At 42.3% G+C, this 26,573-nt stretch overlaps 1 protein-coding gene across 1 annotated transcript in view; it reads left to right on the top strand.

Annotated features, from left to right (window-relative positions):
- The window catches only part of LOC142466940 (embryonic polyadenylate-binding protein), a 94,670-nt gene that overhangs the window by 39,625 nt on the left and 28,472 nt on the right, over window positions 1-26,573 (top strand). Inside the window, exons 6-12 of the mRNA XM_075572594.1 lie at window positions 6,340-6,477; window positions 7,420-7,515; window positions 10,331-10,597; window positions 12,431-12,518; window positions 12,719-12,844; window positions 23,288-23,421; window positions 24,884-24,977. Of these exons, the coding sequence (XP_075428709.1) occupies window positions 6,340-6,477; window positions 7,420-7,515; window positions 10,331-10,597; window positions 12,431-12,518; window positions 12,719-12,844; window positions 23,288-23,421; window positions 24,884-24,977 (943 nt within the window). The remainder of the gene's footprint in view (window positions 1-6,339; window positions 6,478-7,419; window positions 7,516-10,330; window positions 10,598-12,430; window positions 12,519-12,718; window positions 12,845-23,287; window positions 23,422-24,883; window positions 24,978-26,573) is intronic.

Here is a 26,573-nt window from a genome sequence, read left to right as displayed (position 1 = left end):
GTGCAGCCATAGCTGCGAGCCGGAGGAAAGGCTCAATTGACCGCGCTAGCGTCTGGAACGCGGCGGTAAAGTACCCCAGGAACCCTGCTATACGAGGAAGGTTCATATTGACCGCGTTAGTGTCTGGAACACTGCGGTAAAGGGTACAGTGCACGCGGCCGCTCGGGAGCGCGCGCGTCACATCCGGCCGGCAGATGCGTGCACAGACACGCGAGCCGTGCACGAGCACTTGATGACGTCACAGAAGCGACGAACACACTGTGTGTGTGTATGTGTGTGTGAGAGCTGCAGCATGGCACGCTCAGCAGGGAGAAGCCAAGTGCTGGAAATGGATTCAAAAATGGAAACACCAAAACTACAGTTCCCAAGACTAGGTGAGTCCTTAGTTTTTAGTTCTACATGGGAAAGAGAGATGGTCTATATACATTAGGGTGTATGTTTAGCATTTATTTTGTTTTTATAAATTAGTTCGGTGGTTACCCTCCCAGAAGCAGGATCTTCAAAAGGGACGGGGGAATCTCTGCAACATAAATGAAAGGTTGCTAAGAAAACTAAATGGTGTTCAGCTTGTGAGAAACCAGCCCTAATAGGGAAGTAATTATGTGAAGATTGTCTTAAGACACCTGCAGGTGATACCAATGAACAAATGAGCACTTTCCTTATTGATGAAGGAGGCTGTTAAACAGAGTGTTGATGCGACAGTCCAGCAAGCTGTTAACCCTGCGCAGGAAAGATCTAGATCCCAGACCAGTCTGGATTAGGGGAAAGGTTTTTTCATCATATGAGTCTGAAATTGATTGTTTTCATGTGTCAGAGAGTGAAATGGATTCATCAGATCAAGATATTCAGGAAGAGGAATCTGAATTTGATGTAGAAAGGGTGGATCCACTCATCAAAGCCATGATACAGGCTTTGGAACTGGAAGACACTGAGGAGTTAACCCACAAAAAAAGGTTCTAGCCCCTCTAGTGGCAGAAATGAGAGAAAGAGGGGTAGAAATATACCCATACCTGGACGACATCCGGGTAAAATCAAGGAGTCTGGAGAAACTCCAGCAAGACCAGAAGATGGTAATAACCTTCCTGGAACACCACGGTTGGTTAATAAACAGAAACAAGAGCCATCTCATGCCCACTCAGCTGTTAAGATTTCTGGGGGTAGAATTTGATACAGCAAAAGGAGAAGTGAGACTACCAGACGCAAAGAGGCAAGACATAGCCATGCAACAAAGAAGCTCAGGAAAGCTACCAGGACTTCAGCAGAAGAATGCATGAAGCTCCTAGGGAAATTCGCTTCAACATTAAGCGTCAGAAAATGGGCAGCAATACATATGAGACCAAGAATCTTGTTACACCCACACACAAAACAGGAATTAAAGTGGTGGGAAGATACCCGAAACCTGGAAAAAGGATAAACACTACACCCAGTGCACTGGGTAAGAATTACAACAGATGCGAGCAACACAGGTCGGGGTGCCAGATGGGAGAAACATTGGTGCAAGGAACCTGGACAAACCAGGAAAAGCATCTTCTGGAATTAAAAGCAGTACAAAGGGCCTTAGAAGCTTTCCAAAACCATATAAGAGGTGGCTGTATAAAAATAGAATCAAACTACAGGTCAGTTGTCAAGTATATAGCCGAACAAGGAGGAACCAGGAGCAGAAAGCTGATGAACCTCACAACAGAAATCCTCTTTTGGGCAGAGTGCCACTTGTCGGAAATTACAGCCATACATATCCCAGGACTAGAAAATGTCACAGCAGACTTTCTAAGTCGGAACATCATACACCCAGGAGAATGGGCATTATATCCACAGGTGTTTCAAGAACTGGTAGAGCGATGGGGTCAGCCAGACATAGATCTCATGGCGACACACCAAAACCGCAAGGTAAGGAACTACTGTGCCAGACCGTTTCATCCAAGCGCACAAGGTACAGATGCTCTCAGTTTCAAATGGCACTTCAAGTTGGTGTACCTGTTCCCTCCAATTCCCTTAATTCCGGAAACAATCAGGGAAATCAGGGAAGACCAAGCAGAGGTGATATTCGTAGCACCCTACTGGCCAAGAAGGCTTTGGTTCACACACTTGGTAAATATGGCAGTAGATACACCATGGCACATACCAGATCGCAAAGGGTTGATGCGACAGGGGCCAATATGTCATCCGAATGCCAAACAATGGGCTTTGACGGCATGGCGATTGAGCAGGAAACATTGAGACTGAAAGGTTGTTCAGACAAAACAATCCAAACCCTTTTACAAGCAAGGAAAAGTTCCACATCAAGAGTATACCATAGAATCTGGCTTTGCTTTTGCGATTGGAGAAAAAAAAGAGATACAAAATTTCCTTTCACCAAGAATTGTATCTATAGTGGAGTTTCTGCTTAAAGGATTTGAGAAAGGTCTCAGTCTCAGCTCATTGAAAGTACAGGTGTCTGCACTATCAGCTTTGTTGGAAAGAAATCTGGCAATGGAAAGATTGATAATCAGGTTTTTTCAAGCAGTTAAAAGGTTAAAACCTCAAATCAAGAACAGGGTACCTACATGGGACTTGTCTCTAGTGTTGGATGTATTAACAGCAGCTCCGTTTGAACCTATACAGGAGATAGGCCTAAAATGGTTGTCATGGAAAATGGCGTTTCTGATGGCAATCACCTCAGCAAGGAGAGTGGGAGAACTACAGGCTCTATCTACCAAGGAACAATTCCTAGTCATACATCAAGACAAGGCAGTTTCTCAGACCAGTACATCAATTCCTGCCAAAGGTGGTATCACAGTTCCACATGAATCAAGAAATTGTGATTCTGTCATTTTGTCCAGAACCAAAAAATAAGAAAGAAGAAAGACTACATAAGTTAGACGTGGTAAGATGTCTTAAAGTGTACCTGGAAAGGATGCGAGATATCAGAAAGTCAGACAAATTATTCGTCATTCCAGAGGGACCAAAGAAAGGACAAGCAGCATCAAAGACAACAATTTCCCAGTGGATTGTGTCTTGTATTAAAAAAGCTTATGAAAGCAAAGGACAAGATAAACCTTTGAACATTAAAGCTCATTCTACAAGGGCCATGGCTACTTCATGGGCATTTAAGGCCCAGGCTACACCAGGACAAATATGCAAAGCAGCTGTCTGGTCCTCATTCAATACATTCTTGAAATACTACAGACTAGACGTACAATCATCAGCTGACGCAAGCTTTGGGCGTAGAGTGTTAGAAACTGTAGTGAAATAAAGTGTAAAGTGTATTAATAAAGGTCAAACTGATAAGGCATTAAACTGGTGTTGTCTATTCTGATGTATCCCTCCCTAAAATTTGCACTGCTTGGGTATGTCCCAATGGTGCCCACTGCCAGGGTGATCTGGAAAGGAGAAAATTTAAACAACTTACCGTAATTTTCTTTTCCTGGAACCATGGCAGTGGGCACATAGTTACCCTCCCTATGTATGTCTAATGCCTATCAGTTATATTTTTCAGCTATGGAAGAATCGTAAGACTAAGGTGCAGGTAGAGGGAGGGGCCTTATATGGCCTACCTGCAAAAGTCTACTTCCTATCCTACCTAGAGTGAGAAGGGTTTTAACCCAATGGTGCCCACTGCCATGGTTCCAGGAAAAGAAAATTACGGTAAGTTGTTTAAATTTTCTCCTTTCTTGCTATGCACCATCCTGACTCTTGCGTTCTTCTCAAGGATATCTTCTCTCTATCCCTTTTGTGTCTAAAGCCCTCTCCCGCCTTAAACCTTTCTCACTGACTGCCCCATACCTCTGGAATGCCCTTCCCCTCTACCTGACAAGCACCCTCTCTACCTATAAGAACCATCATAAAACACACCTTAACGAGGCATACGAGTAGCTCCGTGGCTGATACTTTACACCTTATACATTGACCTTGGCCAATTTCAGATGCGCTTACCAGAACACCCTCCTAAAGTCTTCCTACTTAACAATTATATTGTAAGCTCTGTGGGGCAGGGACTCCGTTTCCTAAATGTCACTTTTATATCTGAAGTACTTCTCATTATGTGTTGTTTGTATTTGTTATTTATATGATTGTCACTTGTATTATTGCTGTGGAGCGCTTTGTACATTAATGGCGCTATATAAGTATAGATATACATACATTCCCTCTTGGGCAGGCTTGTATGTAGCCACTAAGGGTATGCGTGTCGTTGGGGATTTTTGAAGTGAAACTTCCTTAGTGGCACCTCATTCGAACTGGGGCAAAAAAGAATTGTGGAGACAGAAATGAAACGGATGTGACGTCAGTGCTGGCAGTTGAGGCCGGGCTGTGTTCTGGCTCAGCCCGACCCCAACACTGACATCACACCCGCTTCAAAAATCAGAAGCGGCGGCGGCGGCGATAGCCGGCGGCGCCGCTCCTAATGGCCCCCGCTACCCCCACACGGCCGCAGACATATGCGGTGGCGGCGGCGATAGCCGCCGGCGCCGCTCCTAACGGCCGGCAGCAATTTCCCCCAGTTGGAGATGGGCACGGGCGGCATCCGGGGCATCCAGCTCTCCTGCTACAATCCGACTGGCTCCTGGGACCAGGCCCGCTCTCTGTCCCAGCCGCACGCCAAGCTCAAATTACAGCAGTAGCTCTGTACTCCATCGGGGGCGAGTGCTTCCGCTGCACGGTGATAGGGGCAGCATCTACTGCTTGAACCGAGCGGCACCCTGCAAGTCCCCCTGCCCCCGGAGCAAACACACTCAAACACACTGACACAAACAAACACACATAAATACATACACATACCTCCGCAGGTGGGCTTGCTGCCACAGGATACACGGGCTGGAGACTCCTCTGCCGCGGGGCTGGACACTCCTCTGCCGCGGGGCGGGAGACACCTCTGCCGCCGGGCGGGAGACACCTCTGCCGCCGGGCGGGAGACTCCTCTGCCGCCGGGCGGGAGACTCCTCTGCCGCCGGGCGGGAGACTCCTCTGCCGCCGGGCGGGAGACTCCTCTGCCGCGGGGCTGGACACTCCCCTGCCGCCGGGCTGGACACTCCCCTGCCGCCGGGCGGGAGACTCAGACAGAGCTCCCCCCGCTGGGCTCACTCGCGTACAGGCACTCGCGCTCAAGCCACGCCCTCCCGCTGACTGAGGGAGCGGGGCCTGATTAGCCTCACGGAGCAGAGAAGGAGGAGGCCGGCGTTCTGCTCTGCCGCCGTGATCTGATGTGCAGGGGTGAGGGGAGGTGATTTGAGGTGAGGTGGTGCAGGGGGGTGATGTAAGGTGCAGGGGGGGGTGATGTAAGGTGCAGGGGGGGGGTGATGTGCAGGGGGGGGGGGGGTGATGTGCAGGGGGGGGGTGATGTGCAGGGGGGGGGGTGATGTGCAGGGGGGGGGTGATGTGCAGGGGGGGGTGATGTGCAGGGGGGGGGGTGATGTGCAGGGGGGGATGTGTGATGTGCAGGGGGGATGTGTGATGTGCAAGGGGATATATAAGGTGAAGGAGGGTGATGTGCAGGAGGGGTGATGTGGAGGAGGGGTGATGTGGAGGAGGGGTGATGTGGAGGGGGGGGTGATGTGCAGGGGGATATGCAAGGTGCAGGAGGGGTGATGTGCAGGAGGGGTGATGTGCAAGGGGATATGTAAGGTCACACTCAGTCACAGTCGCACGCTCGGTCACACGCGCGCACACTCGGTCACACGCGCGCACACTCGGTCACACGCACGCACACTCGGTCACACGCGCGCACACTCGGTCACAAGCGCGCACACTCGGTCACACGCGCGCGCGCGCGCACACTCGGTCACATGCGCGCACACTCGGTCACACGCGCGCACTCTCGTTCACACGCACGCACTCTCGTTCACACGCACGCACTCTCGTTCACACGCACGCACTCTCGGTCACACGCGCGCACACTCGGTCACACGCGAACAATCAGTGCAAATAGCTAATACAGGGGATGTGTGCCGAGCACGCGCATTCTGTCAAATTTATTTGCGTTTTGTCAATGAACTTGTATTTTGATTTTTAATTAAAACATCACCAACACAAATACAATTTCTGTGACAAAAGTCAAAGAAGTTTCACTTACTATGCGCGTGCACAGCACACACAGCTTTTTTTTTTTATTTATTGGAGCAGGTGTTCTCTTGGGGCTTTAAGTGAAGTTGTGAGTGTTGTGGCAATAGTCACAACCCTGATTGAATCATTCAGACAGATGGGATACAAGCCAGGCTATATTGCCACAACAATTTAACTAATTGATATGCAAACCAACCAATCCTGCTTTGGAAAATCCCTCGACGAATATGACAAACTTTTGTAAAGCTACTTTACTGTATTTTAGCATTGCATAGATTGTGAAATTATAAATGTTATTAACAGGCCGTTTCCGACATGAATGGTAAAGAAATAAATGGTCGAATGGTTTATGTAGGCAGAGCTCAGAAGAGGATAGAACGTCAAAGTGAACTGAAGCGCAAGTTTGAACAAATCAAACAGGAAAGAATCAGCAGATACCAGGTAACTATTAAAACACCAGCTTGTTGTTTTATATAAGTGTGTATCCAAATGTAAGAGGATCTCTTCGCTGTTAACCCATTCATATACCATTACCAGAATACACAAGGGGCAATTATTTCCTCATGAATCCGGAGTCCTGACTGCCTCTTACTTACAAACCTCTCCCAGGCACACGCAGTTAATAAAATAGCATACATATTTTGCAAGTAACTTTAAGGCAGAGATTATGGTCTGTGCGCGGCCGCGTGCGAACGAGCGCACATCCACGCGTACTCCTGCAGCCCAAGCGATCTGTGAACTTGGCTGTAGGAGATTGCGGAGGTGATGCAGGGGCATGGCGGACGCATCATGAAGCTGCTTCACCCTCATTGGGTGAACCAGCTCACCTGCGCCGACGGCAGTCGCCTGAAAATAAAAAAATTCTTGTCTTTTCAAACTGCTAACGCGCCTCTTCGCCGTCAGCATAATCTCAGCCTAACAGTGTAATCAGGGGAGATTGGCATAAAACATTTCTGAATATTTTGAAGGTTTTCCGAATATTTGACTAATAGCCAAGATATTTTCTCTATACTTTGTCTTCTCTACTTTGCGCTCTTCCTACTTCTCCCGCCTCCAACTTCTTTCTATGCTCTCCTCCGAAATTGTCTTAACGAAAAATTGTTATTTGTGGCGTATTTAAAAAACAAAAAAAAACAGAAAATATGGTTTCGAACTTGGTTATGCAAAATAAAATTAATGGAGAATACTTTCTGCATATCTAATTGTTGTACTATAGTATGAATACATTAAGACAAAAGGAATAACCTGAACAATTTGTATATGTTGAAAAGAAATACATTTTAATACTATATTGTTGCATGTGACCGATTTGGCTGTTTTCCATTGAAACTTCATTTTGCAAAGACAATAACATTTTTATATGTCATCTATCGTTTATTTCAGGGTGTGAACTTGTATGTCAAAAACTTGGATGATGGTATTGATGATGAGAAACTCAGAAAGGAATTTTCTCCATATGGTACCATTACAAGTGCAAAGGTAACATAATACTTATTAATACCCTAAGTCTGAAATCAACAAAAGAAAAAGCTTGGAATGGTATTTGCCAGTTGCTTTTATAGCCTATATTTGATTTGAAATCCTGTTTTAGGGAACCCTAGAGTGATAACTGCGATGCTACTGACATTTTACCTTTCAAATCGTTCCACAACCTAATTAAAAATTGCTGAGTAAGTAGCAAGCCTTGCTTGTGTGTTTGGGTTTGAAAATCCACCATGTGTTTATTGTTGGGGATATGTACAGGTTACGGTCATGACTTCACACTATTTAGAAAAAGCCCAAGTAGATGATGTACAGGAGGTCCATTTATCCGTCTCGGATTCCTCATAGGATCACCACAATACCTTGATATTAAGTATTATTGCACAGTATTTGAGTAACAATTTATTGAGCAATATAAAGATACTGGAGTCCAATACCATCCAGTCCTTTTTCTTCGAGACTAGACACCAGATCACCATGCATTCCAGAATTATTTCTAAAAAGCTAGACTGTGATTAATTCCGGAAGGGATATACACGGCAAATACTAGTATTATCATAGGTCCTCTTGTTTTTTTAAAAGCTTGTTCTAAAGTAGCAATCTACTGCACATTTTGTTGACAGAGATATATATATATATATATATATATATATTTTTTTAATCTTTGTTTTTATGAGTGGTTTCGTGGAGTTGAACTGTCGCACTCCAAGCCACAGGAAAACCAGTTTGTGAGAGATGTCATTGTTTTACTCTCCAGGAAAGACAGTATGGTCTGTCTCACTGGCGAGCAATAGAAAACTGGTCTTCTACTGTATTTTATAGTTTTAAAACACCTGTCCGTATTTTCTACATTGTTAGAGGCAATCAAGTGAGCAGTTTTTTTTTTTTGCATAGGATTGACGCAGGGGTCCCCCTGCTTCTCGAAATACTTACCTCCGTAGGGGTGCTGGTAGCCACTCCACTTGCAGGGTTCACGTAATGGTGACGTTTCAAAGATCATAGAAAAAACTGGACTAAACAGTCCCAGGATCAGTGTGACCGGGTGTAACAAAAGAAAATATGTTTGTATATATCTCAAGTCCCAATGATGGAGTCAAGTATTAAAATATTTGATAGGAGTTAGATCCGTTCTTACAGCAAACTTGATCAGTAATCTATTGAATAAACACTCAAAATGTAGTAGATGCCACATTAGGGCTTACTCCAAGTGGGATTAATGGTTCCTAGGGGAAGGTATAGCCTGTAATGCTTTTCTAGCCTGTTCATCACCACACTTATAGGAGGTACTACTTAGGCCCGTAATATAGTGGGCGCGCTTGCTCAGCCGTGCGCGTGGAGCACTTATAATTGGCTGTGGTTAGCCTGGCGTTCTATACTAGGGCCACGCACGGCAGTGAGTGTGGAGCCAGCCGATCGGGGGGAAACACTCAGAAAAGTATTTTCGCGCTGCTGCCGCTCAGAGTGAGGCTGGTGTGTGTGTGTGTGTGTGTGTGTGTGTGTGTGTGTGTGTATTTATCAAAGTTGAACATGTGAGAATAAATAATTTATTAACATGTCTGTTTATATTTTAATTTTTAAAATATTATATAATAAATTATTATCTTTCAATCTATATATACACGCACACACACAAACACACATATATACACATCCGTGCGCGTCATAGGCTGTCGCTCAAAGCACGGTCACGTTCACACAAAATGTGCGTCACGTGCACGAGCATTCTCACCATGCGCGCGTGCCAACTATAAAACAAGTCTAAGAGTGTAATAAAAATAATATTACATCACAGTATGCAGCATTGAGACATAACTCCAAAAGTAAGTAGTATGTAGTACTCACTGATAGTTGAGATTCTTGGCTCCAAGGCGTGCATCCAGCAAGGGAAGTGCTCATTTGTAATCCAGGCTGGAAAAAACGGCGCACAGGATGCGGGAGAAAAAAGGAGTATAGCACATCCCGGGGCCTATGCAGAGAGCAGCGCTATTTCGAAATTCGCCATTTTTTGGAGAAAATCGCGCAGAAAACAGCAGAAAATGGCGAGTTCCGAAAAACGCGCCAATTTTTCTTTTCTATTTGTAAAACTCGCCTCGCGGCTGGCGAGAACCTCAATCTCGCCAGTTTTAAAAATATCCTAATGCAGAGAGGCGCGAACGGCATCTAGCGGCTGTTCGCGCCAATAAAATGGCGCGATTGTCTCCTTTTTGCCTCGCCAGAAAAAATTGGCAAGAAGCTGCCGCTCGCGGCCATTGCAAAGGGAAAAAAAAGGCGCGAATTTGTTTTTACACGTTTCTGAAGCGCGCATCTCGCCAATTTAAACTCGCCACACGCATCCATGTTAAACATAGCAGAATTCGCACTTTTCTGCATATGGAGAATAAAACTCTCCAAAAAAGCAACTTTTTACTAAATTCGCCATTTTTAAAATTCGCTGCTCTCTGCATAGGCCCCCCCAAGTTGATTAAAAATAATTTATTTGAAGGATAACATGGGAGACATGAAAAATAGATGGGTATATGAAGCAACTCTGTTCTGAAGTTTCAAAGATCCCCTGCCCTGCAAGCCTTGAAGCCGTGATGTCATCAGGTTCGACTTCCTGTTGGCCTGCATGACGCAGAAGCTTTAAACATTGCCGTGATCCTGGCACCCCCTTTTGGAGGTCTATCTCTGGAAGCAGGGGGTCCCCAGAGTTGAAGTGAATGGGGTTCAGCTATGGAGACCCCCTACTTCAAAGCTGTAAAAAAAAAAATGAATTGCTCCTTTAAATAAATCTAGTGCGTTGTTTTCTCAATTTTCTCTTTGTCTATTTTAGGTGATGACAGATGGTGGACACAGCAAAGGATTTGGATTTGTGTGTTTTTCCTCTCCAGAAGAGGCCACTAAAGCCGTCACAGAAATGAACGGAAGGATAGTCAGTACAAAGCCTCTGTATGTAGCCCTCGCTCAACGAAAGGAGGAGAGAAAGGCAATTCTTACCAATCAGTACATGCAGAGATTAGCAACAATGAGAGCAATGCCTGGTCCTCTCCTTGGGTCATTCCACCCGCCCTCGGCGTATTTCTTACCTGCTGTGCCACAAGTAAGCCAACAACAAGGTTTATCATATTCACCCTGGCTAAAATATAATACTGTAATGTAACTCACACAAACAGTGTCATGTGAATGTAGCATATACTAGTATGTACAAATATGAACCAGCGCCCACAGGGATTAATAATGTCCAATGAGTTCAGAAGGGGGGGGGAAAAAAGGTCCAGTAGGTACAATGAATGTGAAATCTCCAATCAATGGGTCCGTGACATGTGGACAGAAACAGAAAAAATTATCATAGTGTATACTGTTAAACAGAGACTACATGAAACAATTAAAACAAAGTACAAACAACATAAAATACATATAACACAGAAGATGAAAAATAAAACTATTTATTAAAACAAAGGAGCCTGCGTCAACGGGTCATCAAGGGGTTAAAACCCCAAACCATACTTATAGCAGGGCCGGATACGAGCGTGTGAAACCAAACAGGAACGGATGCCAGGTGCAGAGAAAGTCCTCCGTAGGCGTTTGGGTGTGTGGGGTTGTGACTCGGACTCCCTGCGATATGCAGGGGATTCCCATAATGAACGCAGGATAGGGAGCTGCACAGCTACACACGCCGAATAGAAGGGGACCTCTCTTGCAATGACGTCACTTCCTGCAGGGGTGGTCAGGAACGCTACATGGAACCAGCTCTCTCCAAAGGCGCTGTGACCTTTGACCCTACGCGTTTTGTGACTGCGTCACTTCCTTCTGGACTCATTGGACATTATTAATCCCTGTGGGCGCTGGTTCGTATTTGTACTTTTTGTCTTCTCTGCTGTTGTTCATACCAGTTTTTCTGGCTGCCCTGGCATAATTTCACTTTCTGCATATTGTTGCATATTGTTTATATAGCCTTGATAGGGACTAGCGCTTCTAAGCACATTTTTTTTGTGTTGATATACTAGTATGTAATATTATAAATATAGAAGTCCTGCACTGCACCAGTGACAAACTATTACGGATTGCTACCTGCAGTTTCCCATTTTCTTACAACAGCATTGATGTATATATGCGTGTATATGTGTATATACAGTATGAGCGTGCCCACCATATTTTAAACCAAAGAAGGCATAAAATAGCGAGTGCACGCATCATAAGTTAATTTATGGGTTAAGTATATATTACTTAACCCAGATCCTGAGGACCGGAAAAGAAGATGCGGCACATCAGGGAAGTCAACAAAAGGTATGTACAAAAAAAAAAAAAAAAAACATTTTGAGACTACAATAACTTGGAGCCCCCTTCATCAGGGAGGCGTAGCACCGAAGCGATGGATTAAAAAAAAAAATGTATGTAGTATTATACTTTCTTGTTGACTTACCTGTGCCGTCTTCTTTTCCTGTCCTCTGGATCTGGGTGAAGTGTAGTTGTGGTTGACAATAAAGATTGACACGTGATGCCTGCTGTGCACATTGAAGAATGTTTGAATCCCAAAAGTAAGACATTAAGTACATTTATTGATACATGAAATGCAAGCACAACATAAAGTTGAATGCGCTCTTCCTTTTGACAAGTCCTATTTAATGCTCTGATTGTGTCCGTCCATTGAGCAACGCATCCTTGGCTTATCAGCCATACTGCATTATCGACCAAGAGAACAGTAGCTAACGACTACTTTTGTAACACAACCTAACATCCATCTGCAGTTTTTTGTAAAGATCCATGTTATGTGAGCAAGATTGGAAAGTGAACTTTTCATGTATTTTTGTATATCCATCACTTTGCTTTAGTTTTCTTAGATTGTGCATTTTGATATATTGTCCATTTTGCTCTTTCATACGTGTCATTTGCCATAACACTGATTTGAATGGTATATACTCTTCCCTTAAAGCCACCAAGCAGAGCCTTTTATAGCCCAAGCCCCGTACCGCCTGTACGCCAAGCTCCCCATTGGACTACTCAACCTTCCAGACCTCCACGTAAGTATGCACGAAACGATCTACAGAACAGTTGGTACATTATCCCTGGTCCCTTTTTAGAACCTCATTTGCTTTTTTTTTTTTTTTTTGCTTTCTCATATCACTTTCTAGAGACTGAATAAATGTTAAGTGAAAACATTGTTTGGGTTTGTACGTATTTGATATTTATAGTGTCTAATTCATGATTGCTCATCTGACAGCAAGCTACCATCAGCAGACGCCTTTAATGAGGGCACCGCCTCCAAGACGTATGCCTTCTAACATCAGTACAATGAGGCAGGCATCAACACAAGTACCTAGGGTTCCTCCACAAGGTCATAGAATGGGTAAGTGATACGGGATGGAATGAACAAAAATTTTAGATGGAACAGGCTAGCATTTGTATTATTTTCCCACTATCTTCCTGATATCTTATGGAAAGGTATAGTGAATCTTCTTGTTTAAAGAAAACATTTTTAAACTTTCTGTGTACATTTAATTGGGGTACACTTCTGGCCCCTCAGTGTAAAACAATTGGGGGGAATCTGGGCCTTTGTAAAATTAGTTGATGAGCACTCGATCTAATTTAGACCCAAGTGAAAACATGACACTTATTCCCTCTAGTTGCTCCTTGTTTTATTGTGTCTTACTATTTCAGAAACGGCTTGTATAGCCTGAGACCCTGTCTCCCTCCTTATCTTTATTAGCGCTCTGATAAGGACAGGGTACACATGCTACCTCTCTTTCACAAATCACAACTGTTTCAATTTATCACAGAATCTGTGACACTACTTTACATAAAACATGGAAAACACCACAACACCACAGAGAACACGTCACTTAGACCACACTGAAATTCAGTTTCTTCAGAAACTAAGCAGAATTGTAAGCTTACAAATAAAATCAATGGTACAAAATAAAGTAGGTTGTATATGTATAGATGGAAAAAGATATGTATCTGGAGGCGCCTAGGATAACAATAATTATAAAAAGGATATATAAAAACCAAGCCTGTTAGAAGGTGAAACGTAGCTCCTCACGATGCTTGGTTTTTATATATCCTTTTTATAATTATTGTTATCCTAGGCGCCTCCAGATACATATCTTTTTCCATGCACTAGCTCTGACCAGGGGATCAGTTTTTTGTATCATCAGGCAGCCCCCCATGTGTGATTAATTGTCTACACTTAGGGTACTAAACATTACGTTATTATTGTCATATTTCATTGGTTAGCGCTTCCCTTTTTTTTGTTGTTTGTATATGTATAGATGGGTGTATGTATACATACACATCTATACACACAATCCATACATACTGTACACTTGTATGTATAAATGTCTCCCCCTCACTCCCCCCCCCCTTCTCTTCTCTCTTACCCCCCCCCCCTTTTCTCTCACCCTCCCTCCATTTTGGGCTGCTGTATGTTATGGGTCGAAAAACACCCTCTATTTTGCATTCATTTTATCTGGTGCAGATAAGTATTCCCTGTAGCTGCTCTTTTAGACCATTCGGTCTGTTCTTTAAATTATTGATCCATTGCGCTAACTTGCCTGGGTGGACTGTAGTAAAGAAAAGAACAAACAAAAAGAGAAACAGGAGCGCTAATGGTAAACAGCAGATGTAATGGTGGACAAGAATAAACAAACAGGAATAAGTTTGTTATACACTAAAGAGACAACACAGTATGTAACAATGAGTTTATACTAAATAACTAAAGATGAATAAAAGAAACAAAAAACTTTTCCCTTTGTGGGTGTTGAGAGAAAATGGCCCGGTGTGGCTGTAAACCTGGGCTGTCCACTGTAGCACAAGGTAGGTGTCCCCCCGAATCAATGGTGCTGCACGTATCCTCGGGCAGATTCAGGAACAGATGTTGCTGCCACTGCCTCTCCCTGTGCTGCGCTCGTCCCTCGGGTGTTCCCACTCGGGGGTTGTCGCGCTGCCGTCTGGGGTTCGGCTGCTGGTATCCTGGCGTCCTGCTGGGAGTCAGCTTCCTCCCTCCTGCCACTCCACTACGCACTTCTGTTGTCAGGGGGCGGGCTACCGGATGCTCGGAGCTCCCGTTGTCAGGGGGCGGGCTACCGGATGCTCGGAGCTCCCCTCGTTGTGTCCACCCAGTCAGACAGGCTAGAGTCCCTGGTTTATGCAATCTTTAGCTTGACTCTCAGCGGGCATCTACCCACTAGAAGAGCCTCTGGTGTATTAAAAATCAATATTCAATAATCCAACACGTTTCGGCGTACCTACGCCTTCAGGGATAATTTTGGAACAGTGCTCTGCAAACCTTAAATGTCAGCAATCAATTCAGTTAGAATCTTGCTGATTGGCCAAGATCTTAATGAGTAAATTACTACCAGCCGTTTAACCCTATTTGGGTATTGATGGCTCAGTAGTATCCAATAGGGATTATGACAAGACAAACAGATTAAAAGAGCAGTGTCCCAACTTTCCAGCCCATATCATTGCACCCAGTAAATTAAAACATTTTATTGATATCACATAGTGCAATCCTATAGACCAACATAAACAACTTTATACATGATACATATTACAAATTTATTAAAATCCTAACTGCTATAGGGCTACCTGCATTAAAATCCTAGCGGATATAGGGCTAAATGCCCCTCTTATTTTACTATTGTTATTGAAATGCCAGTAAATCTAGCTCTTCATTCAAACCTTCAGGTGCCATGGTGTGTAGTTTGAAAATCCAGTAAGATTCCCTCTGTCTTAACCTCAGGAACCTATCCCTTCTCATAGCACCTATGCTGACACTCAATTCCCAAAAGTTTTAACCCTTGGGGATCCTGTGCATGCTCCAACGTGAAATGTCTGGATATACCATGACCCATGAACCCTTTGGTGATATTGCGTTTATGCTCAAGGAATCTTTCCCTCAATTTTCTCTTAGTGTGCCCCACATTTTGTCGCCCGCAGAGGTACTCTAGAAGGTATATAACACGAGTACTGTTACAGTTAATAAATTGTTTTATTAGGAACATGTCTTGTGTCATTTTTTTTTTTAATTCTTTATTTATTGTCAACATTTTTATAACAGTGAACATAATATGATACACTACAAAACCAAACATCACAATACAACATACAAATTATAATAATCATAGATATAGTTTGTTAAACAATAAATACAATCACAATACAAAAACAAAACAAAATTCACTTAAATTAAAATCGGATAATAAGTCAACTCCATACTGTATTTAGTAAACCCGTTTATCCATATTATTCTCATTTTGGCAGATGATTCCTCTCTCATCTTACAGTATTCTATTACCAGTGAACTCAGACCACGGCTGCCAGAGAAACTCATATTTTAACCTTGTGTCAGTTGTTATATATGAGAGCTGAGGGCATTCAGCATATGTATTAATAGGGATTTCCTAATTCTATGCCCTTTGACCCCCTCTCTGTTTAGTAATAAAATACTCTGGTCTTTCAGGATTCTAATCTTGGTTATATTAAAAATCTGCTCCACTATCCCATCCCAGAAACACTTTATTTTCTTGCACTTCCACCAGATATGGAGCATTGTGCCCACCTCACCACACACTCTCCAGCACTTGTCAGATGTTCCTGGATAGTATTCGTTCAATTTTTGTGGCGTATAATATCACCTGTACATTATCTTATATATATTTTCCAATATATTCGTCGATATCGAGGAGGAGCTGGCATTACTCCACATTTGTGTCCATTCTAGTGCAGAGTACTCCTTTCCCAGTTCCTTTTCCTCCGGGTTTAGGTTCAGCTTTGATTTCCAATATTGTTTTATAGATATACAATATATTATGTCCTCTAGCACCCAGCGATACCAACGCCGCTTCAAAAGGATTCAATCTCCTCAACATATTTTTTTTAATTTATTTTGGTGTTCTATATAGTGGACAATTTGCGTATATTGCCATCTTTCTACTTCTTTAAAATCAAACTGGTCCTGAAAATATTTAAAACTTCTGATTTCTCCCATATCCATCAAATCTCCTAGTCTTAATAGCCCCACTCGGCTCCACTTATTAAATATTCTAGAATCCAACCCTGGGGGAAAATCAGAGTTCCCACATATTGGAGTGAGAGGGGATAGGAACGCACAAACCCTCATCTTTGGATATTTCATCCCATGCACATAGAGCTGCACCAATAGTAGGGTGTTCATAAAGATCTTTAGGTCGATCTATCTTCCTGAGCCAAGGAACCTTATTTGTATCTATATTTTTACAGTAGTTATTTTCAATTTCCACCCACAGTTTATTTTTTGTACAATGATACCATTCAAAAAGAGCGTTCACCTGTGTAGCAAGATAATACTTATTAATATTCGACAAACCAAGTCCTCCTTGTGATTTATGTATTTGCAGTGTTTTAATATTAATCCTTGGCTTTTTAAATTCCCAAATTTATTCATTTTAAATTGAAGCATGGCAATATATTGCTTGGGTACTTTCACTGGGATAGTCTGGAACAGATACATTAGTCTTGGCAGGATATTCATTTTAATACAGTTAATTCTACCTATCAACGAGATAATATTCTTATTCCATCTTTTTAAATCATATTCTATTACTTTAGCTAATGGGGTGTAATTAGCCTGGAACAGCTCTTCTACTCTTGACGTTATATTTGCACCCAAATATTTTATACTTCCATTCAAAAGGGAAATTTACATTTACCTGGGCTGCCAACTCTGCTGACAGATTTATATTGAGAGCCTCTGTTTTTGTTAAATTAATTTTAAAATTAGATGCTAAACTATATCTACCTAGAACACTCATTATATTTGGTAATGAGACCAGCGGGATAGTTATTATCAGTAGGATATCTTCTGCGTATAATGCGATCTTATGTTCTTTCTCACCTATTTGAACTCCTGTAATATCTGGGTGATTCCTCATTGATTCTGCTAGCGGCTCCATTATTAGAGAAAAAAATCAATGGGGATAACGGGCACCCCTGTCTCGTACCATTAAGTATATTAAATAAGTTCGAGATCTGTCCACTTACCTTGACCTTTGCCGATGGGTTACTATATATAGTGCCTTTACATACTGTCTAAACATATCACCCATTCCTATACGCTCCAGCATTTTAAAAATAAAATTCCACTGCACTCTATCAAAAGCCTTTTCAGCGTCTATGGACAGTATCATAGTTGGAGTCTTTGTTTTTTTGGCTTGGTTCAGTATATTTATAATTCGCCTAGTGTTATCTTTGGCTTCTCTTTTTGGTATAAATCCTGTTTGGTCCCTCTATCAGTTCCGGTAGATATTCGTTAAGTCTATTTGCTAATATTTTGGCGAGGATTTTGACATCTACATTTATAAGCGCTATTGGGCGATAGCTTGCACAATTTAGTTTGTCCTTGCCTGGTTTAGGGATAACTGTTATATGAGCTTCTGACATATACTGGGCTAGATTACCCGTATCTCTCCGTGTATTAAACATACTTTGAATATATACTATCAAGGATTTGGCAAAGGTCTTATAATAAGTATGCGGCAAACGATCTGGTCCCGGGCTTTTCCCATTAGGCAGATCTTTTATTACCTTTTCTATCTCCTCCCACGTTATAATTGCATCTAAGTTAGCTCTGGCCTCAAGTGTGATTGTTTTAGTTTGAATATCCTTCATAAATATTTCTATATCTTCCTCTATATGGTCCCTTTTCCTTTTCTGTACAGCCTCTATAAGCATCCTCAATTACTAGTACTACATTACTATTTTTCAGTTGCGACTCATTCAATCTCCATGACCACTCACCTTTCTGTATAATTCCTACCTCTAAATCAATTTCTAAGATTACTGGTGCGTGATCTGACCATGTGATATTGCCAATAATAACTTTCCTTATTTTACTCACATTTAATTTGATCTATAAAAAAATAATCTATCCTGGTGTAGCTATCATGTGGGTGTGAGTAATATGTATAATCCTTCCCTGACGGATTTACAGTGGCAGCCGCCTTTATCCTAATGCGCCGGATCCGCGGCACTCTGATAATCTCGGGCAGATGCATTGGGTTTTTTTTTGGTCCGGAGTGAATTGCTTTATTTTAGCGCTCGTGATATTGGCATTTTATTATCGCTGTCTGCAATACTGCAATACCGTCTAAAAACTCAGGGGGGCATTCGCAAGCTGTTGTCTTAGAAGTGTAATACCTTAGCAGTTCAACCTACGTCAGTACACAGTCTGCGTGGTCGCGCGCAGTAATTGTAAATTTGCATATTTACTGTATACGTGCATGTGCAGTATGTCTCATTTGAAAATTGTTGAAACGCATAGGCGTGTACAGTACTGTAACAGTGTCACATTTCGGCATATACAGCGCTCGCCCCCGCGCACGCACAGGATAATTTACTGCACTGCAGGGTATTTCAACTTATCTTCTCTACAATGCAGTACATCTCTCCCACACCATTCCTTTGAACGTGTGTCTTTCTGGTTTCAATCACATTCCTGCTTGACAGCAGATGATTACTGCGCATGCGCCTGTAACTTCACCCACCACTGCTTGCTTTTTTATTTTTATTTTCTCCATAAGCCTGCAAAAACCTTCTTGATATTACGATATTCAATCTGTGCTGTAGCTTTTGACTGCGACCCTGTGCGTTTGACTGCACATGGTTGATTTGTGTGCTTTTTATGTACAGTACTGTATTTGGGAGTGTAGGGATCATATTATTATGATGAACTGCCTTTTGAAATTAAAGTATGTCATTTTCTTTGAACTTCATGCAGCTTGTACCCTGTAGCCCCCTCCCCCACGCACACACAAGGCTCGCTCAAGGATTTGAAACTCTTATCGACAGACACCTCCACAGTCATTCATTTTCTGAAGCTTGCCATTGTGTTCTTAATCCGTCCATTGCCGAGCGTCACTTCACTGCGCCTGCGTGTAATCCTCTTTGAGATGGGAACTAGCTGATTACTGCGCATGACTCACCCAACCCATCCCCCCTCCAACCATTTGAGGCTTTGTTTACAGTAATGCTTTGGAAAATCCCTTCTCGAATTTGATATGTAAATCTGATTTGCCCAGCACTGTGAGAATTGAGAGTTAAAAAACCATTAACTGATTTATGTTGTTTTGTCATTCATTCTTTTTCTTTGGTGTACTGTAGGTGTGTGTGTGTGTGTGTGGGGGGGGGGGGTTGTTGTCAATGATTATGATTATCATGAATGTAAATAAATATTTATTTTATCAAGAACAAAAAAAAAAAATATTAAACGCTTGCCATTGTGTTTTTAATCCGTCCCTAGCAGAGCATCACCTCTCTATGCGCCTGCGTGTAATCCTCTTTGGGATTGCTTGCCAGCGACTGTCGTTTCTTAGTTGGTTTTAACACGACCTTTCGCCTTTTGCCATCTCCATGATCATAGATACAGGAAAAACCCGATGATACACACCAATACCCTCCAATAAATTCGGGATCAATACGAAAAAAACATGGATCGCTACATAACTTTTTCCTTATTGCACGCTTCCACACATGAGGAGCTGGCGAAAATGTGTAAAAGTCATAGTTTTCGATAAAATATTGATAAATTTGAACTGTTGCCATCTTATCTGTTGCATTAATCGCGGCCTATATTAAATAAGCGTACGTTCTGTTGGGTTTTTGGAACACGGGCTGCATTTGAACACTCATGGCGGTGGGACTGACTCTGGAGAATAACAGAAACTGGTGTTTGTCTTTCTTTAATATGAAAAGCCTAAATTGATACATTATTGTAACCTCTTCCTTCAGTCCCAAGGCCAATTTACAATAGCACACTGTGGTATGTTTTTTAAACGAAACACCTGCAAGTCGACACATTACTGAAGCGCATGCGCATTACAATTCATGAATATTTGGCATCTGGCGGACACGCGAAGAATTGCGACCTATTAAATCCGAACCAAAGGTTTCATACATGAAACGCGTAGGAGGTTTTCTATTTGTTTTATGGATCAATAAAGAATATTTTTCAGCATACTTCTTGGTGACCCACTCTTTTGCTGTGCGCCAGTATTCTTCAGCACAGACCTGAAAGGTAAATGGGGCATAGGGATGTGAGGTGTCCCTATAACAGTCAAGGGGTCCCTAGGTTGATGGGGATACCCAGTAATTACCCAGGTCACCTAGAACTGGTATAGGCGTCTCGGGGTACTACATCTACAAGGGGGGGACTTTTAAAAGTCCAGCCCTAAGTTTATTGTATAGAGTGTGGGGAATATGGCTAGTAAGAAATAACGTGCAGCTTCTTATTCTATTTCCCATAAAACAAAGACTTTGGATATTTTTAAATTGTATATTTTATGGAACAGTGTGCTTTTAAAACACATGCTTGTGCCCAGAGATGAGCTGGGACTTTCAGAGCCAGTGTTCTAAGTGAGTCAGTGGGCTACCAGCTTGGGTGCCACTGTCTACTCATACGGTGGAGATGAAAGCCACAGAGGATATGTCTGAGGTGTCAAGATCATTTGGACAGGAGGGAAGGACAAGTATCCACATCCTGAGATGAATGGACGCCCTTTGCATTTCCATTGATCCCACCAGACTGGTAGGGACCTGTCACTGCGGGTGGCATTGAGGGAACCAGGGCCAGAGGTGCCAAATTGCCCATGCCCCTTGGTTCATTCAGATTTCCAGGTACCCCTGTTGGGTCTACTAGCTTACCTCTGATTAACGGCGGAGGAATTTCTCACGCTTTGGATTGGGCTTTAGTATTTTTTGAATGAAAGAGGTATTATAACACCTTGCGACCATTAGATAATGTTTTCCAGTGTTCTCCAAGGTCTCTCAAAGTTTTTTCTAAGATTCTAAGCACCAATGAATTTCAGCCCTTTGGAGAGAGAGAGAGCGAGGGGATCTGTGGCGTTTGGAACTGCAGGTTGATTTCAGTTCCAAGACTTTTTAGGGTAGCTTTGGATTGATGAGCCCTTACACCTAGGAAAGTATTGTTTTTCAACCCCAATTCCCAAGTAAGTGAGTCTTTTTGCTGTAGTTTGTGTAACATTGTGTATTTGCCTTTTACTGTGAATCAATTTAAATTTACAATTTATTTTATTAACTTGCTTTACTCAATGCAACGATCATGCCAAACTAACCTTATTTGTTTCTTTGAGGAGGTAAGTAGGAATTTAGACCAGGGTAATGTAGTTGATGTTGTCTACTTGGATTTTGCAAAGGCTTTTGATATGGTTTCATACGAGGTTGGTGTACAAAATAAAGAAGATTGGACTCCGTAATAATATATCCATCTGGATTGAAAACTGGTTAAAGGACAGACAACAGAGGGTTGTCATAAATGGAACTTTTTCAGGTTGGACTAAAGTCGTGAGTGGAGTACCGCAGGGATCGGTACTGGGACCCCTGCTTTTTAACTTGTTTATTAATGACCTTGAGGTTGGCATCGAGAGCAAAGTCTCCATCTTTGCTGATGATACTAAATTGTGTAAGGTAATAGAATCAGAGCAGGATGTAATTTCTCTTCAGAAGCACTTGGAGAGACTGGAAACGTGGGCAGGTAAATGGCAGATGAGGTTTAATACAGATAAATGTAAGATTATGCATTTGGAATGCAAGAATAAAAAGGCGACTTACACATTAAATGGGAATAAATTGGGGGAATCCTTCATGAAGAAGGATTTAGGAGTGCTTGTAGATGGCAGGCTTAGCAATAGTGCCCAAAGTCATTCAGTAGCTGCAAAGGCAAACAAGATCTTATCTTGCATTAAACGGGCAATGGATGGAAGGGAAGTAAACATAATTATGCCCCTTTACAAAGCATTAGTAAGACCACACCTTGAATATGGAGTTCAATTTTGGACACCAATTCTAAGGAAAGACATTATGGAACTAGAGAGAGTGCAGAGAAGAGCCACCACATTAATAAAGGGGATGGGCAATCTAACTTATGAGGAGAGCCTAGCTGAATTATATTTATTTACATTAGAAAAGAGGCGTCTAAGAGGGGATATAATAACTATATACAAATATATTCGGGGACAATACAAGGAGCTTTCAAAAGAACTATTCATCCCACGGCTGTACAAAGGACTCGGGGGCATCCCTTAAGGTGGGAGGAAAGGAGATTTCACCAGCAACAAAGGAAAGGGTTCTTTACAGTAAGGGCAGTTAAAATGTGGAATTCATTACCCATGGAGACTGTGATGGCAGATACAATCGATTTTGTTCAAAAAAAGGTTGGACATCTTTTTAGAAAGGAAAGGTATATAGAGATATACCAAATAAGTATACATGGGTAGGATGTTGATCCAGGGATTAATCCGATTGCCAATTCTTGGAGTCAAAAGGAAAAATAAATTCCTTCCTATGAGATATCATTGCATGGTATGTCACTGGGGGGTTTTCTTTGCCTTCCTCTGGATCAATAAGTAAATATAGCTATAGGATAAAGTACCTGTTGTCTAAATTTAGCATAGGTTGAACTTGATGGACGTACGTCTTTTTTCAACCTATTTTACTATGACACCTAACTTGATCGTTAATTATTGCAGTCGTCATATTTAATTTGGTTGGTCATTGTGTTTTCATGACGGTGCATGCTTGGTTCCCGTCCCTTTGTAATCCTTTTTTTGTTTTGACTTGGCTAGACGTGCAACTGAGGTAGTTGGAGAGTAGTACATTTCTATGCAGAACTTTTACCTCTGGCTGGGTGTGGCCTAATTCCTATTATGATGCATGCTCGTGGAGGGACTTTGAGAAACTACATTATTGGTAAGAAAAATGTCCCTGTTTACTTCTAAAATGCGTTCTTTTTTGACAGCGAATATTGGTACCCAAACAGCTGGCGCTCGAGCACAGGCTAACCAAGCCCTCATGCGCACAATGCCGCAGTACAAGTATTCTTCTGCCATGCGAAATGTACACCATGGAGGAAATGCAACACACCTTCATCAGGTACTCTATCAAAATGGGTTTTTTTTAACTTTGAAATAAGGCTCTCAACATGTGCACCTGAATGTTGAATAATACCATATTTGTCTAGATACTGCCCCCTATACGTTTGCTCAAATGTAGACTCATTCAATGTGATCCTAGCTTCGTGTTCAACCGCCACCGACAGGCCAGGTTGTCCAGATTTCTCTAAACCGGTGTATTTCCTCCGTGGAGCTGGTGTACTCTGGTGTGCCGCGATGCTCTGCCAAGGGTGCCACAGCCACTATTGGAGGAGACTGCCAGCTGCTCAGTAAATACATCCTGCAGCGTCCATAGATAGACGCCACGATACGCCTGTCCTCTATGAACCCAGGAGAGAGGTGAGGTGGATCACAGCCTCTGGGTCTACAGACAGTGCAAGAAGCATCCGCTGCGCAGCTGGTTTGTGTGTGTGTGGGGTACATAAACAAGCAGAGGATGAGTGATGTCTGAGCAGGGGTGACCCAAGTTCTTAAAAATCCTCCAGAGGCATCCCTGCTATAAAAAAATAAAAGCATTTGACAACCACTCCTAAACAATCAGCTTGCTTTAATTAACAATTTATCTCTAATCCACACTGAGACGGCTTGCTTGGTACTACAGTAATGTACAGCTATCTTGATGGCTTTTGAGAGTGGATTTTGAATAGACTAATTTAGTTACAAAAAAAACAAATTCTTGTCTTTTTAGGAATATAGCAAAGGTTATGGGAGAGTTTGCTATTACAGATATCCTTTGGGTACAATTGTGCCTCATTATTGGTCTGTGATGCACTCCTCAGAATCTCTGCTTTGAGTAATTATGATCGATAAAATTGGACAGTGACTCATACAATCACATAATGACAAAGTTCCTTTCAAACTTTGTGATTTCTTAAAAACCTTATGAAGTTTGAAAGTTGAAAGCATAGACCTACAGATGCATTTTAAAATGAATTTGGTAAACCTATGGAAACCAAAGCCAGAGGACTTGTAATTAAAGCATGCAGTTCTGAAGCTAATCATTGTTCTGAGACTTTCGTGCTACGCCCTTTCGGCAGTGAACTTTGTTTAATAGTTAACCATGCTGTGGTCATTACTCCATGTCTTAACTGTTGCTACTAGATTTGCACATTTATAGCAAGTGCTTACATTATAATAGCAATAATGTGGCATGGTTTTCTTCACCGGTGACCTACAGCATACCTCCATGGCAGAAGGCAAAGAGAACTGGGGAGGCTGATCTACACCATGTACCGGGGAGGAATTTGGGGAAATCGGACACCTCTAAAGTATATCACCTAGGTTTGAAGGAGAGAAAAAAAGATATAGTTGCTTTTTTGAGCAATAGTGATATAACCGTAGTACCCGTAATTGGCCTTTCATCCGTGAAAAGTTTGATATTTGGCATGATTACTTTTAGCAGTTATTTCTATTCACTGCTTTTCATTTGCTGTCATACCTAGATAATGGAGCCTGCAGTGCTGATACAAGGGCAAGAGCCCTTAACCTCATCAATGCTGGCAGCTGCCCCACCACAAGAACAGAAACAAATGCTAGGTATGCACGATTATGTCTGTATTAAAATGTGCTGAATGTATGTTCATGTTGACGATTACAGGAAGCCCTCAATATACGGAACCTGGAAAGTTTTCCGTAGAACGAAATTCCGTATATATCGAACCCTATTTTCTCAATGACCGCCATTATATAATTGGAGATGCGTTCTATAGAAATAAAATTGGGCCCAACACATAATATATTCACACTTAAGAATGCAGCAAGCACCTTTGTAAGCACATATTTTATGGTAAAATATTAATACTCGTCGCAAAATAAAAAATATAGTGGACTGTACAATTATCAGACCCTGGTGATTCTGAGAATCATCTGCTTCTGGCTTTACCATCGGAGGAGCACTTGTCTTGGTGACTTCGCTAATAAGGGACTTTTTATAGAAAGAAATGCTTCCAAAGATAGTGGATTTGAACACCCCTTCTCCTGTAGAAGTTGATCATATTATTAACTCATCTTGAAACTTTAAGGCTACGATTGGGATCATTATCAGTATGGATTTGCAAACTTGCGTCAAAATATGAAACAGCTTCAGACAGTTGCTTTGTAGTTAACTGACGTGGGGTGGGTGAAGGTTCTTCACTCCTCTCCTGCAGCTCGCCCTTTTTCCAGATGCATCAGTTTCTCATTAGGCAGGTCTTCTCCAGGGGTCGGTAGGAACTCAACCACATCCGCTTCTACAACTTCTTCAAACCCTGTCATTTGCACGGGTCACAATGTTGAATTTGTAGAGTGGTTTCTGTTTCGGAAAAAACATTAAAGTCGTGAACACACTCGGGCCATATCTTACAGACACCATTCAAAGTTGATGATTTGAGTTTCTCCCACAACTCGACGATGTTGACCATGATGTAGTTTCACCAGCACTCCTTAATTGTAGACTTATCCTCCACATCAGTACCTTGTATGAGTTTTTTCAAAAGTTCTCATTGAGTAAGAAAACTCAAAGATGGCCATCACTGGACTGGATCAAGGTAGTTGTGTTTTTAGAGAGGTATTCCATTATTACACAGATCAACTAAATTTACTGGGTGGCATGGGGCATTATCTAGGAGGAGCGATGCCTTGTTAACGAGATTATTTCTGGTGCAGTACCTTTAAACAGCTGGGCAAAAAATGGGAGTGGACCATTCCTGAACAATGATCAGAGTTGTCCAAGCTTTCTTGTTTGAACGCCAAATCACAGGTAAGTTAGACTTGGAGTAGCCCTTCATAGCCCTGGGAATTTCAGAATGGTACACCAGTAAGGTCTTCAATTTTAAAGTCATCTGCAGCATTGCCTCCTGCAAGAGGCGCCAAGCGATCTTTGGCTGCCTTAAACCATGGCGCAGCCTTCTCTTCCTTGGATATATAAGTCCTCTCAGGCATACGCTTCCAAAAAAGTCCTGTCTCTGCGTTTAAAATTTGTGTACCCGCTTCAATTTTTTTCCCAGCACTTCAGGAAACTCACAAGTGGCGTTTGTCGGCGCTCATCTTAATGTTATGCAGACTGACACCTTTTAGATCTCTAACCACCCTTTACTAGCACCAACAGTTTCCATTTCAGAGCTGTCGCCACTTTCACGCGTTAAATCCTCAAGC

Source organism: Ascaphus truei, chromosome 15 (genome assembly GCF_040206685.1).
Source record: "Ascaphus truei isolate aAscTru1 chromosome 15, aAscTru1.hap1, whole genome shotgun sequence".
In the NCBI taxonomy this organism is placed as follows: domain Eukaryota; kingdom Metazoa; phylum Chordata; class Amphibia; order Anura; family Ascaphidae; genus Ascaphus; species Ascaphus truei.
This window is presented reverse-complemented; position numbering and strand designations above follow the sequence as displayed.